This window comes from Athalia rosae, chromosome 1 (genome assembly GCF_917208135.1).
Source record: "Athalia rosae chromosome 1, iyAthRosa1.1, whole genome shotgun sequence".
NCBI lineage: Eukaryota > Metazoa > Arthropoda > Insecta > Hymenoptera > Athaliidae > Athalia > Athalia rosae.
Genome location: NC_064026.1, coordinates 2,788,229 through 2,801,749, shown reverse-complemented (window position 1 = coordinate 2,801,749; position 13,521 = coordinate 2,788,229). Strand labels below are relative to the sequence as shown.

The 13,521-nt window shown below is 41.5% G+C and overlaps 2 protein-coding genes across 9 annotated transcripts in view; one reads left to right on the top strand and one right to left on the bottom strand.

Moving 5' to 3' along the window:
• Positions 1-13,521, bottom strand: part of LOC105682990 (segmentation protein cap'n'collar) — a 90,237-nt gene that overhangs the window by 14,825 nt on the left and 61,891 nt on the right. For 5 of the 8 annotated variants that reach the window (XM_012395262.4, XM_012395256.4, XM_012395261.4 and 2 more), the window contains exons 6-7: positions 7,322-7,562; positions 6,934-7,161 (exon numbers count right to left, since the gene is read on the bottom strand). In XM_012395262.4, the coding sequence (XP_012250685.2) occupies positions 6,934-7,161; positions 7,322-7,562 (469 nt within the window). The remainder of the gene's footprint in view (positions 1-6,933; positions 7,162-7,321; positions 7,563-13,521) is intronic. The other 3 variants (XM_012395258.4, XM_020850681.3, XM_012395259.4) reach the window with 3 other exon arrangements.
• LOC105682991 (ATP-dependent RNA helicase vasa) lies at positions 3,471-6,665 on the top strand. The gene is made up of 4 exons (XM_012395264.3): positions 3,471-3,706; positions 4,160-4,224; positions 4,368-6,083; positions 6,232-6,665. The coding sequence occupies exons 2-4, from the start codon at positions 4,183-4,185 to the stop codon at positions 6,310-6,312; spliced, it is 1,839 nt and encodes a 612-aa protein (XP_012250687.2). The 5' UTR covers positions 3,471-3,706; positions 4,160-4,182; the 3' UTR covers positions 6,313-6,665.

The window sequence follows — 13,521 nt, the reverse complement described above, 5'->3', positions numbered from 1 at the left end:
GTAAAAATTTAATTGTATTTTCGCAATTACGTTGATATCACGCTCGATACATTTACATCGATTTTTTCTGAGGTCTTGTACGTATGTATTTATTCGTAAATAAATACTATAGATGCAAACGTGGTGCAGGTGTAATGTAAAGTTCAGTAAGCGAAAGAAAAACGCAACGAATCGACGTTATTATCCCCGGCGGTGGCAGCAGCAGCCGAAGCAGCAGCGGCAACGAGATGATGATTCATGCCGCAAGTAGTCAACCCGCTCAAATTAAATTCGCGATTAAATGCGGCGTCGTTTATTTCTGTCGAACGGAAAAGGTGATCGTATACGTTGTGCGGAATAAATCGCCTCTATATTATCAATATTCAATGGCTTCGTGCCTCGCGGTATCCGACTTCAAAATCATAGGTCGTTTGTTTATTCCTTCTCGTGTAACGATATACAATCGATGCCCGCAGATCGTGTAGAAAGAAGAAAAAAAAACCAACGGGAAAAAAAAAAATTGGTTCAAACCGATCACCGGGAATTAGTTTTGGAGAACCGATTCTACGAACTAACGGGGTGGCCGAAAAAAAACCAAACAATCCGTAATACTTTCGAGCACTGAAAAGAAGATACTTGAGTTACACGTATGTCGAATTGAAAGAAGAAAACCAGATGACCGAGTGTCGTCGACAACCGTCTTGAATTTTACGAGGGTTTTACGAAGGTAAAGGGACTTTCCTTAGGGCGCAGCGGTTTTCTCGAGGGTTTTTTGACCCCGGATTGCCACTTGAAGTGGGAAATGACGATGCCCAAAACTCAATAAATTCACGACCGGGTAAAATTTACGACGTCCGAAAACCCCCACGTGGAAATGGTAAAACGCGTCGTGCAGAAGAAAATACGTGCCTCCAGAAAAAGAAGATTCAAACTATCGGTTGTATGGAAAATCTGGCGACCAGAATTTTCAGAGGTAAAAAAAAAAGAGCGGAGGAATTTTTATTTTCGCGTGTTACGCGAAGTATCTGTAGGCCAATAAACGTGTGAAACTATGAGTCTGACGACGCACGAGTGCAGTGAAAACGACTCGGTGTGATTCAAACGCTAAATAAAAAATGCCCAGACTTACTTCATCCGGATACCTAACAATATCACGGCCGATGTTCTTCTCAAGCGAAAGAAAATATTTTACGATCTGCGTAAATCATATTCAATTTTAGGAACAATAATTTCAAGGCACGCCCAACGAAACAACGATGTAAACGAATAGTAAAATTTGAGAAAAAAATTTAACAAATATTCACAAGTCCCGTTACCGTTTTTTCAGTTGTGATATTTAGATGGATTCTTATGCGTCATCGTTCGTCGTCTCATGAGATTTCGGATGGTTTCGACAAACGCGCCGAAAGTTCAAGCCTTTCGCTCTGCAGGGGACGGCAACCGGTGATAAGATATCGCATGGATTTCGAAGAGATTAGTGACTCAGGACTTTTGATTTCGTTGGGTAGACGATGAAAGTAATAAAAGTCGAGGACATCGTAAAGCGAATTCGGAAATTGAGGTTTCGATAATAATTTCGGTAATTTTCTTGCGGTCGCTACCGTTGGTAATCAAACGAAGATAGCGGCATGTCTTGAACTTTTTATAAGTAAGAACCAACAACTTATTAGCGATCACTTCTCAACCACACCGACGATAGGACTGCAGACAACTCGCGTTCTGTGTCATTTGGCCATCCGCGAGTCGCGAGTGTGCGTGAAATACTGAATAATGTTCACGTTTGTGCCGAGTTTGCAAATACAGTCGGCGACAAAATATAAAGAAGGCTTGAGGCTAAAAGCGCGTCGATTCGATCGTCTGACCGCACGGGATCTCGAAATTGTTTCTCAAAGAAACTTGAAACTCGCAAGGACTTACGATTGATTCATTTGCGTACACATAACCGATCGAACCGACGATTTCGACATGTATCTAGTTCTGCGTATCGTTGCGGTAACACAATATTTCTCATAGATCAACCCCGTCCATAATCTGCGATCGATTATTGAGAATGCTAATTTCAATGGTAAAGCGGAGGGAGCCCTGGTCTTCATAATCCGCTATATATTGCAAATTGTTGTTCGCATTGATGAGCCCTCTCGACCTCGCAAATCGGAGGAACGTAACGGCAACATTGTAGGTATTGTGCGTGATAAAAGTCACACAATCAACTTAATTATTGCCATTTTATTTTGCATACTCGATGACTGCTCGATAAGGTCATGGGATATTTTGTATCGTATAAAACTAAAATGCAATATTGCGCGAACGCTTCGAGATCAAAAGAGAAGTGTTGCAGAAATGAGCACGACATTGTAATGGAATATGTGTCCATGGTATGCTATGTCGCCGTGGATGATATTTTCGAAGAAAATTAAGATTTCGATAGAAGACTGTACTAAGCACTGTAGCCGATCGCGCCAGTAAAATACACGCTGCGTATATAGACGCAACAATTTACATATATGTACAATATTACGATGCGATGAACAAACGCACACGCAAAGAGGAGACACCATCGGTCTGTGAACGTGGTGTAAAATCGAGCTGAGTCAGCGTTTACTTATCGCGTTGCCGGCAATGCTTCTCATTAGTGATACATAAGTATATCAAACGCACTCGACATTTCTTCCCCGTTGAAAAACCTTATCCCGTACCTTTCCAATTGATCGGTCGACTAGCGACGTTTCATTCCGCGATGCAAAGACCGGATTATGCCCGTGTTGTAAGGAGTTTCAGGAATCGTCAACGAGAAAATGAAAATCTGGTTACGAAAAACGCGATTTGTTGGCTCATAACGAATTTATTGATAAGAAATTGTATACTGAAACTAGAGACAACATGAAGAAATAGTATCTCATTGCTTGCAGCATTAGTTATTTTTGTTGGACAGATAAGAGACGAGCTCCGTTAGCACAAAGGCATGATGTCGCATTTGCCGGCCCCACCTAAACGATGATTTTTCTTTTTATTATTCAGATACGATTCTGAACCAGCTCATCTACCGTTGGAATGACGCCGTCGAAATCATTGGGGAATAATTTGAAACCCCGAAATATTGAAAACCCTGACAAACATGTATTAACTTAATAAAATATTAAGTATTTTCATTTTGCCGCATGTTTACGAATTTTGTATTACCTAGAAAATTATAACTTCATTTCCGAGGGCATGCGCAGTATTTGAAGTTGAGCTGCATGATAGAATCGATAATCGAGGAGCTGGTGTGTCGCAGCAGTTTTAAGCGAAAGGGCTGTACGGAAAATTGTGGGTCTTGCCCACCCCAAACACTGGGCAATATCAAGGCGAATAATCCATACGGGCTCCCGGGTGACCTTTAAATTTGTACCGCTCCTGATGTAGAATTGGTCGCACTTCGGGGCGCATGCGCTTCACGCACCGTTTTCAGGTTCGATATACGAACCGCGGGAACTGGTTAGCTCTGAAGTTGGACAGTCAGTTTGCCCCGTTCGCGAAACTAGTTCTTTCCTCAGTCATTCGTGATTCGCGACTGCGGTTCGAGGGTCAGTTACTGGTGGTTCAGCGACAGGGTCGGGAATTTTTCTCCGTTTCATAAGTCGGCTTCGCTTTCAATTTTAATTCCGGTTGGGCAAATCGAAAATCATCTTCCTGGATTGAACGGTCAACTTTGTCGCTGATACCCCAGCATACATAGAATCCATATACTGTGAGTATTGTTTGATTATTTGCGAGATTTTACCGGTTCGAAGTATTCTTTTCGAGACATGGATGCCGCGGCACGTGGCACGCTAAAATCTCTTGTGCTATTTTCGTTTTTCTGATTTATATCCAGTTGTTATATCGGTTATTAATTCAAATAGCCAAATTTAGCTGCATAAAGTGATCGATGTTGATTAGCAGGTTTCAATTTTCGTATTCTATACGTACGTTGATTCTAACGCGAACGAACCTGCTTCTGCATGCAAGGTGTAGCATTCTTTGTCTTCCTTTTTTCGCGTTATTTCTCGAACATACGATTGTTGGGATTCTGCGATCACGTGATATTCGGCATCCAAGAGCGTCCACACTTTACACGCTACACGTGTGAAGTAGCTCTGATAATGGATATGTATCATTAAATGTTGAGATAAATTTTGGATTTTCTTCTCTGCACATACAGATCTAAAAACAACTGCCTAGACAATGAGTGATGAATGGGATGATACCGGCACTCCATCAGCACAGGTGATTAAATTTATTAATTTTGCAGGATAATCCAGTTAGATATTAAACTTGATTTGATTTTGACAAAATAAAATAGATGTAGACTAAGAAACTAACAATTGTTTCCATGGTCTGAACTTGCTCTTATCTGTTTGCAAAAATAGTATGGTGACATCGATGAGGGAAGGAGTTACGGCAAGGGTCGTGGTTTCACTCCCCGAAATAATAATAACAACGACTATGGCGACGAAGGTTCGGATAGGTATGGAGGCAGAGGAGGAGGTAGAGGTCGTGGAGGTGGACGAGGTGGTGGAGGATTCAGAGGCGGACGTGATGGAGGAGGAGACAGATTTGGAGATGATGATGACCAGTATGGAGATGATGACGGAGGATTTCGCAGGGGAAGAGGTGGACGTGGGGGTCGTGGCGGTGGCAGAGGAGGCCGAAGAGGAGATGGCGATGATGAAAATGGTGGTCGCTTTGATGACGATGGAGATAAACCACAGCCTATAAACAAAGAAATATATATTCCTCCTGAACCCTCAAATGAAGACGCAGATATATTTGGTACTGGAGTCGAGATGGGCATTAACTTCGACAAATATGACAAAATCCCTGTGAATGTGCAGGGAGAAAATGCTCCTCAACCTATTGAGACGTTTGAACAAGCTGGGCTAAGACCTTTTCTGCTAGAAAACATAAAGAAGTCTGGGTACTTGAAGCCCACCCCAATTCAAAAATATGCTATACCCATCATTCTTGCTGGACGAGACTTGATGGCTAGTGCTCAAACGGGATCTGGTAAGACGGCTGCATTTCTGGTACCTATAGTGAATACCCTATTGAACGATCCAAGAGATATGATCAAAAACTCGTCATGCGTCGAACCTCAAGTTGTCATTGTAGCCCCAACGCGAGAACTGGCCAGCCAAATATTCGATCAAGCTAGGAAGTTTGCTAAAGACTCGATATTGCAATGTGTTAACATATATGGAGGAACAGCATGTTACTATCAAAGGCAACAGGTACTTAGAGGATGCCACATTCTAGTTGCCACAACTGGAAGATTGGTTGACTTTGTCAATCGAGGAACAATCAGATTCTCTTCTCTACGGTTTTTGGTGCTTGACGAAGCAGACAGGATGTTGGACATGGGCTTTTTACCAGATATTGAAAAAATACTCGACGATGAAAGCATGGTATCTGCTGAGGATAGGCAGACGTTGTTATTTTCTGCTACTTTGCCAGATGAAATTCAACGTTTGGCCAGAAGATTTCTTAAAGATTACCTATTCCTGAGCATTGGAATAGTCGGAGGAGCGTGTGAGGACGTTGAGCAGACTTTTCACGAAGTTGGAAAGTTTGAGAAAAGGAAAAAGTTGAAGGAGGTCCTTGAAGCAGAAAAGGATAAGGGGAAAATTGAACGAACTCTAGTGTTTGTTGAAATGAAGAGAACTGCTGATTTTATGGCTGCATTCCTATCCGAAGAAAATTATCCGACAACAAGCATCCATGGTGACAGAGAACAGCGTGAGAGGGAAACAGCCCTCAGAGATTTCAAAAGTGGAAAGATGTCTATCCTAGTGGCAACAGCTGTCGCAGCCAGAGGTCTTGACATCAAAGGTGTTGCACATGTCATAAACTTTGATATGCCAAAGTCTATCGAAGAATATGTCCACCGAATTGGTAGAACTGGAAGAGTAGGCAACAGGGGACGAGCGACCAGCTTTTTTGATTCGGAAATAGATGCGCCCCTGGTCAGTGATCTAAAGCGAATTCTTAAACAAGCCAATCAACCTATACCAGCATGGCTTGGATCGGACACTGGTGGCTATGCTCCATACAAATCCAGCAAATTTGGCGGCAGAGATGTTCGTGCGGTGAGTCTAAATATCATTTTTATGTATCAGATTATAAATCCTATTCAATTCAGTCAGAACTTGTGATAAAAAAATTTGTATTTTTTGCATGAGCGATTTTATGGGTGAATTTATACTGATATTGAACTTTTTTTCATTATTTCAACAGTTTGATGATGGAGATGGTAGCAACATTTATCCTGAGAGTGCCTATAGTTCCGCACCCGTTGAAGAAGCTGAAGAGTGGTAGGTCAGAAGACTGGTCGTCGAGGATAATCATAAAGTTATTCGGAACGTGATATTAAGATAACTAAGTTTACTTCTTAATCGAAATAACATTTGACATTAAGAGCTTCACTCTATGACGTTTACGCGTCGACTTAGTCGTTAAGAAAATAAAAAGACTTGTAGTGTGTAAGCTATAGTCATAGCGATACTATGACATAGGCGTTAGTCGCCTAGTTTACCATTTAACGTACAAATTCAGTATTACGAGATGTGAGTGATATTGTATCAAAACTATCTATCATAAGATAGACTTTCCTTTGTTAACTTTTTATGTTCATCTTTATAATAAATTTTTTTTTTATTTGTAATTAACAATTAATTGACTCATTCAAGATCTGCAGTTCCCTGACCCGATATGTGTGCCATAGATCGACTCGACGGTAGTTCACAAATTATTCATTCAATAGTTGTGAATTGAATTTGTCTACTTGACAAGTTGATCCATAATAAAAGCCTTCCTGTTGAGCTCACAATCAGCCATTCAATCATCCCTTATCTCGTGAACAATTCCGTCGACGCGACGAAATAGCTTGTCCGGCATTCGCAGTACGAAATCTAGGAGTAAAATTTCGGAGGTACTTACCATCGTTCATAGCCATGTCCATGAGGTGCAGGTCTTCGTCATTGAGTAGCGATGACAGAAATCCATCGGTGGTTTGGTTGATCGAATCTGACGATGGCGCGTGGTAGTACATCATATCATTGGGCTCCGCCTTATAAGCACTAGAACTATCTGCTCCACCCATAGGCTCGCTGCTGTTAGTCAAATTCATTGATGTGGCTACTGCTGATCCAAGGTTCGACGGACCCCCTGTACAAGTGAGCAGTTTAGTTCAGACAAAAAATATTTGACACAATTCAAGGATAAGTTTATGCCATTTCACAATATTAATGGCATTCGAAGATACGGATTAATCTGTATCTTTAAATGCGATTATTTTTTGTTAAAAATCAAAGGGAACGATGCTCACCAACATTGTGATGAGGATAAGGTCCCGTGGAGTTCAGATCTCCAACCGGTGGTGCGAGAGTCGCGTTATGAAGCAACACATTGCGCTGTGCTTCATAGTGGCTGTGGGAGATACCGTGTCCTGGGTAACCAGGGTGTCCTGGATGAGCGAATTCGTGCGGTGCACCAGGAAGTGAGAGTAGAGAAGCCAAATCTTGCCATCGCTGTTCCATGCTCATTGCGCGCACAAAGGGCATACGGCCCTAAAGCAGAAGAGTTTTTTTTCTTGATCATACAACGCTTTCAAGAGAGATATTGATATAATTAAAAATTCGAATAATAGAAATTTTAAATCACTTCGAAATTAAAGTATACAACATATAAATGATATTTTTTTTAGCCCGATTTAAGTCAGTCTGTTAATTTATTTTGTCTGTAATTCGAATGGAATTCTGTAGGATGAAAAAGAAGAGGAATGTGGGAAGCGACAGGCATCAAGGCAATCACATCGACTTCTTCCTTTTCAGGAATATTTCTCTCCGGCACATGTTCATCTGTCCCCTGTCCCTCAACAGAATTGATGTCGCATCCGACCTGCGGGTATGACGCGTGTCACGTCTAGATATTCAGGAACCCCGCTGGTTCCTCGTTCCTCGGGCGAAGGAAGTTTTGGGAATAATCTAAAGATATGTGGGACCGGAATGACCCCTCTCGACCGGGACACTTCGACCACATGGGTAAACCGAAAACGCGTGGTAAAAACAAAGCTCGCTATAAGAATCCACCTGTACTTTGTCGCACTTCGATTAAACACCCGAAGTTTGTTTAGTAGTTCGAAATAATATAATAATACTGAAATTATTTAGCGAGGCAAATCGTGACCGCAATGACTGAAATATTTGCACTGCGATTAGCGTTGGTTTTTGTGAATTTCCGCTTTGCAGCTGATGCGATTTAACCTTATGCAATTAGTTTTTCACCGTTAATTGAGCGAACAGCGACTTAATTGTCGTTCCAACGATTAGTAAAAACAATATGCTGAAAATTCTCTTTTTACATTTGCAATTCTACAGATTCGTCGGACCGCATTTCTCAAATCTCTTTCCGAACAAATCAATCCCCCATTCCCACGTTGAAAAATCAATCCGAAAATGGGAACAACAAGAAGAAAGCAAGGAAAAAAATTTAAACGAAACTTGAGGTACGAATAGCCGTTTCGTAACAATCGTATTTCCGGGTCCCATTCTGATATTGTGGAAGGTATAACATCCGGTACCAACTGGTTGCTGGAAAGGCAGATGGCTGAGCCGACCCGACAAGGTCACGCTATGAACGATTCGACCTTTGTTTTCTACGTTCCTCAATCATCTTCGCAGTTTTCTTTTTCTCTCTCAACGTTTGTACGTGACGCCGTTCATCCCAATCTTCACGGTCAAAGCAGTAGCAAACATTATGTCCTCCAAACTTGACGACTAACTTTCCACTTTTATTTCCCGTCTACTACTTCGATCGATTCTCCTCGTCCACTCGACTGTGGCTGACCTGGTTTATTTGCTGAGGTCGAATCGCTATTGATAGCACTTGGCCAGGCGGTGTTACTGTAGGACCGGTAATCAAAGTGGTTAACAATATGCAGGCGACGTAACCATCCCCAGGTTTGTGTCCACAAAAAGGGTTACGCGTGAATCCTCGAATAGCTGTTATACCAGCGAGTAGGTGTTTTTGCAGTTGGACAAAAAAACTGATGTAAAAATTTGCAGGTTGTTTTTCAGTTTTGATAATATTCATTCCTGAGTAACAGTTGTTAAGTTTTCTCTTATATTTTATCGTTTTATTTTTTTCACACAGCGGAACGCGGTGCTACTTTATGTACCTAATGACACGAAGCTGCTGGTCTCTGCTGCTGCTGCTGCTGCTGCTGCAAGAGTATTCGAGCAAAGGTGCCGTCGTCAGATGTTTGGTAGTTGCACATGCCCATGTATGTATAAAGGTGGCCTTAATGACCACTCGTAGAATTGGTCTCAGGCATCCTTGATCATTTGGACATGGGAACATTATACATTTCACACCGCATAAATCCAACAACTGCTTGAATTTCTTGCATGCGAAACCAAGAAATTCTTCGGCAAAACTCAGCTACTCGGTATACACGGTGTTCGCTAACTAACGCACTTCCTCATACCGGCGGATTCGTCTCAAAACAATGAGACGAAAGTCTTCGATGAAAAAATAATTCGAAACGCTGTCAAATTCGGTACACGACAAAATTATCGATTTCACGAATTTATCGATATACACCCCCCGTCCATTCTTGGCTAAAACTTTTACTCTGCTAGCATCACCTGCGATTTAGGAAAGCGAGTAAATTTGAATTCGATTTAGTAATCAGTTCCTGCGAGGGTAACCAGAGCCTTTCTATAAAATTTCTAGAAATCTTCAGGCACTGCGAAATGCACCGGGCTGCAATTCATCGTGATAATATGTTTCTATTGATATTTAATACTTGATTGAAAACCTTGACCCGTTTTTTTCTCAGTACCGTTTAGTTTTTCTTTTTTTTTTTCTCTTTTTATTCAAAAACCGGGCATAACGTGCATTTGATCGTCCTCGACCGTGGTGCTCGAAAAACTTTGTCGACCGCGTTTCGATTCGCCAATGCCGATAAGAATTCGATATGGTTTTTTTTCGCGAGGTCCGAGATAATATCTATATGCAGAGTAAAAAGAATCCTCCGATACAGCTTTTCAATAAAGACCATATGGATGTTTAGCTTTTTCATTTGGAATAAACAATATTCAAGCCCGTGATTACAGTTTCCGACCAAACGTGCACGTAACTTGGTGTACCGCGGTGGACAAAAAGCGGCGAGCTCGTTAATGGTGCAAATCTTGGACGAGGTGGTGTGAGAAGTCCAGGATGAGGTTGAGAGTGTCGTTACAGCTATTTGTCATTCGTTTGGCGTTACTTATTACCTGTGAGTAATTGCGCCGAGCATCGTATAGCAAAAACTTTTCTACCTACGTGACTGCCGATTCTACAAAGTGACGAAAAATAAAATAAACCAAGCGAAAACTAAAAAAAAACGGAAGACATGAAAAAAAATTCGGTACGTTAAAACCCAAAAGTACGAGTGCCGGTCGTGGATCGGAGTAACTCTAGAGGTGAAAAAAAAAAAAAATCGTGAAATTAATTCGTAACCAGCGTAACTCGCATTCACTCATTGTCAGCTATAATTTGTCAAAAGAGTTTCAAGATTTAGGGGCTTGAAACCACGCCTCGGATATATCTTGAAAATTTTCAGGTACGAGATACCTACTCACGACTGTCGTCCTCCTCTTGAGGTCAGAGTTTTGACAGAGGTGAGACCCCCCACGGATTTTAGTGGTAATTAAGTGGGCTGTAGCAAAGGTTTACATAGATTCACTCGAAAAGTACCTATAATTCTCACAGCTGAAGAAAGCTATTAGTACTGTTGCGGTGTTCAGAGATTTGTATCGGTTAGAGATTATATCCTTTTCTTCAGCGCACCGTACTTTCTGCGGGTAAGTGTACCGGCTCTTCGTTCATACCTTTTCAGGTGCAATAAGAATGTCTATGGCAAGCGTGTTAAACACGGTGATAAACGCTTATTTCAATCTTGCATGTAAGTTGAATTTAATTTCTCAAGGTCCGCTGCTGTGTAAAATATACAAAACGACCGTTCAAAGTTTATTCCAATCAAAGTTGCATTTATATTTGCACACATATTTTTTTCCCTCTTTTCATTCGAATAGGACATTCGTTTCAATTTTGCGCATACGTACATACAATATTACAACGTACGGTCGTAGACTGCTATGCAGTCGGTTGATGGTGAAATAATTTCTGTAACTCGCATTTAATTATAGTTTATTAAAATTCATACTTTGCTCATGGGCAACTCCGGGTTACAGTAGAAGCTGTACGATGGACTTAGACGACGACGGTCACTTTACCGACTTTGAACACGACTCGCGAGAACCGGAGCGTCTCAAAAATCGAGTTAAAAATATTACACGGACTCTTTCGTGCCCCAAAAAGTCGACGAGGAAATTATTTTTCAACCATACGAAACGCTGGGATGGTCTGCTTTTCTTTTTATCTTCTCTTCGCGTTGGAAATTATCATTTTCATTCGTAACGTACCTGTATTAGCGTCATATTTTTAAGACAGAAGAACAAAAATTAATGGCACCGCTCCAGTTTGGTAGTAAAAAAATTCCTACGTTCCCTTTGGCAATAAAGTTTGTCGGACGAAGATGAAGTGCGAATACACGGCGTTGAGGAAGAACGAAAAAATCGTTCTCGTTATAGACCGTTCGTTGTTACTTATTCTGGCGTTCTATCCAATGCGTGGCGGTGTTTGGCGGGGATTAAAAGTAAGAGAGACGGAGGTATAAGCAGGTTGTAATTACAGGTGAGTAAGGTCAGTGTTAATATACAATTTGCGTGAGAAGCGGGTTCCAAAAATGACACGTTTGACTACGGTGTATCGCGGAACGCAGCGTTGCAAAGTGCGGCCCACGTTCGATTGCGTAACTCACGTATTAATATTGCGAAGAAGAAGAAGAGAGAAAAATGAACGAAAATAAAAAAAAGATAATTAAATAAAACCTTTGTCGTTCACGAATCTCTACGTTGCCATAATGTTGCGGATAACATACTTCGCATGCTTCGTACGCGTACTACCTATATTCGTTACACGATATATTTACGAAATACGGGAGGCGTATAGACCTGGAAATATATTAATTTAGCATTACGCGACTAGCGGAGCTTAAATTACCGTCTCGACCCGTACTCGCGGACGTATAATAACGAGTCTTAGGATATCCGTCGAGGTTGTCAGATTACGCGGGTAATTACCCACACGAATTTTAAAAACCCTCAGCGCGAGGTACGCGCGACGCGAATCAAACTGTGGAAAAATCAACTCCGTTCAGAAACGATGATAGGTAAAATGCGAATTTTCGGAGTCGAATAAAATTGATTGATTTCTTTCAGGTTCGCAAAAATCTGACCGAAATACCCCGTGGAACAAAAATGTCACCGCGGTCGAGTGGAGATTGCTGATTTTTATTTTCTTACAGAGATTATTTTTTACCTGGAAAAGTCCTTCGTCGAGTATGAGCCTCCAACATTCTGGGCTTGACAAATTTTGGCAATCTGCAGCGGGTGGCGTAGCGTGTTGCACTTTTAGCATACCAAATGCATTCGGAATCGAACGTATATTTATGAATAAATTAACGAAAAACTTAAAGCAGGTGAATTTATCGATAATTTTTCTAGCGCCTAGATGGTCCACTTCCCAATCCTTCGTAGCTTTTCGTCTGACGAGTGAATTTTAACACAATTCTGACACTGATGTATTTTTTTTTTTTTTTTCAAGTAAGGGTGTCGAACAAACACTTCAAGTTTCGAATGGTAATATTTTCCGAATCGAGGGTAACAAAATTACTCAACACATTCCTCTTTGAGAAATAGACAAAAAAAATCGACCGAATTTCACATGCAATTTGCGATCTTTCGTCGGCATAAAATTCATCCTGAATTCTTTCTCGTGCATCGTCGCGGGATTCGTTTAATTTTCTGACGCGAATTCACGGGGACATCGTGCGAGCCGGTGCACGCAACGAGCGTAAGATACGTGATTTTCATTCACTGTCCGAACATTTCGGAGTTCGAGTCGCGTGTGGATGTTGGCATCGAGATACGCCGAGGGACATGTGCAACGCGGGAGAGAGGCGATTTGCTGCAAAGAGGGACTCGCTGAATCTCTTATTCGAGGTCCGACGAAAAGGACGTTCTCCCATTGGCTACCGGAAGGTGGGAAGGTCATTCCTTCGAACGCGTGCAATTCGCGATTCGGCGTGTCCGGTCATCCCGTTCTTGGGAATCCGAAATTTCGCAAATGTTCCATTTCTGTTTCCTCGATAATACCGATTTCTTTTATTCGTAATAACCGCCCCGCGCATCGACCTTTACATGCAGCACGTGAACCTTCGCAACGTAACATTGCTACGTAATCAGTGATTATATTTTTTTTTTTTTAAGTGGCGGTTGGGAACACAATAGGACTGGAAGGAGCAAGGAAAGAAATATCGGCGAGTCGGCATGGGTTTCCGTTTAACCGCGTTCGTCGTAAGATCGTAGGAATATTTCACTCGTTAATTTTTTTCGGATACATTTTTTATCGACGTATCTC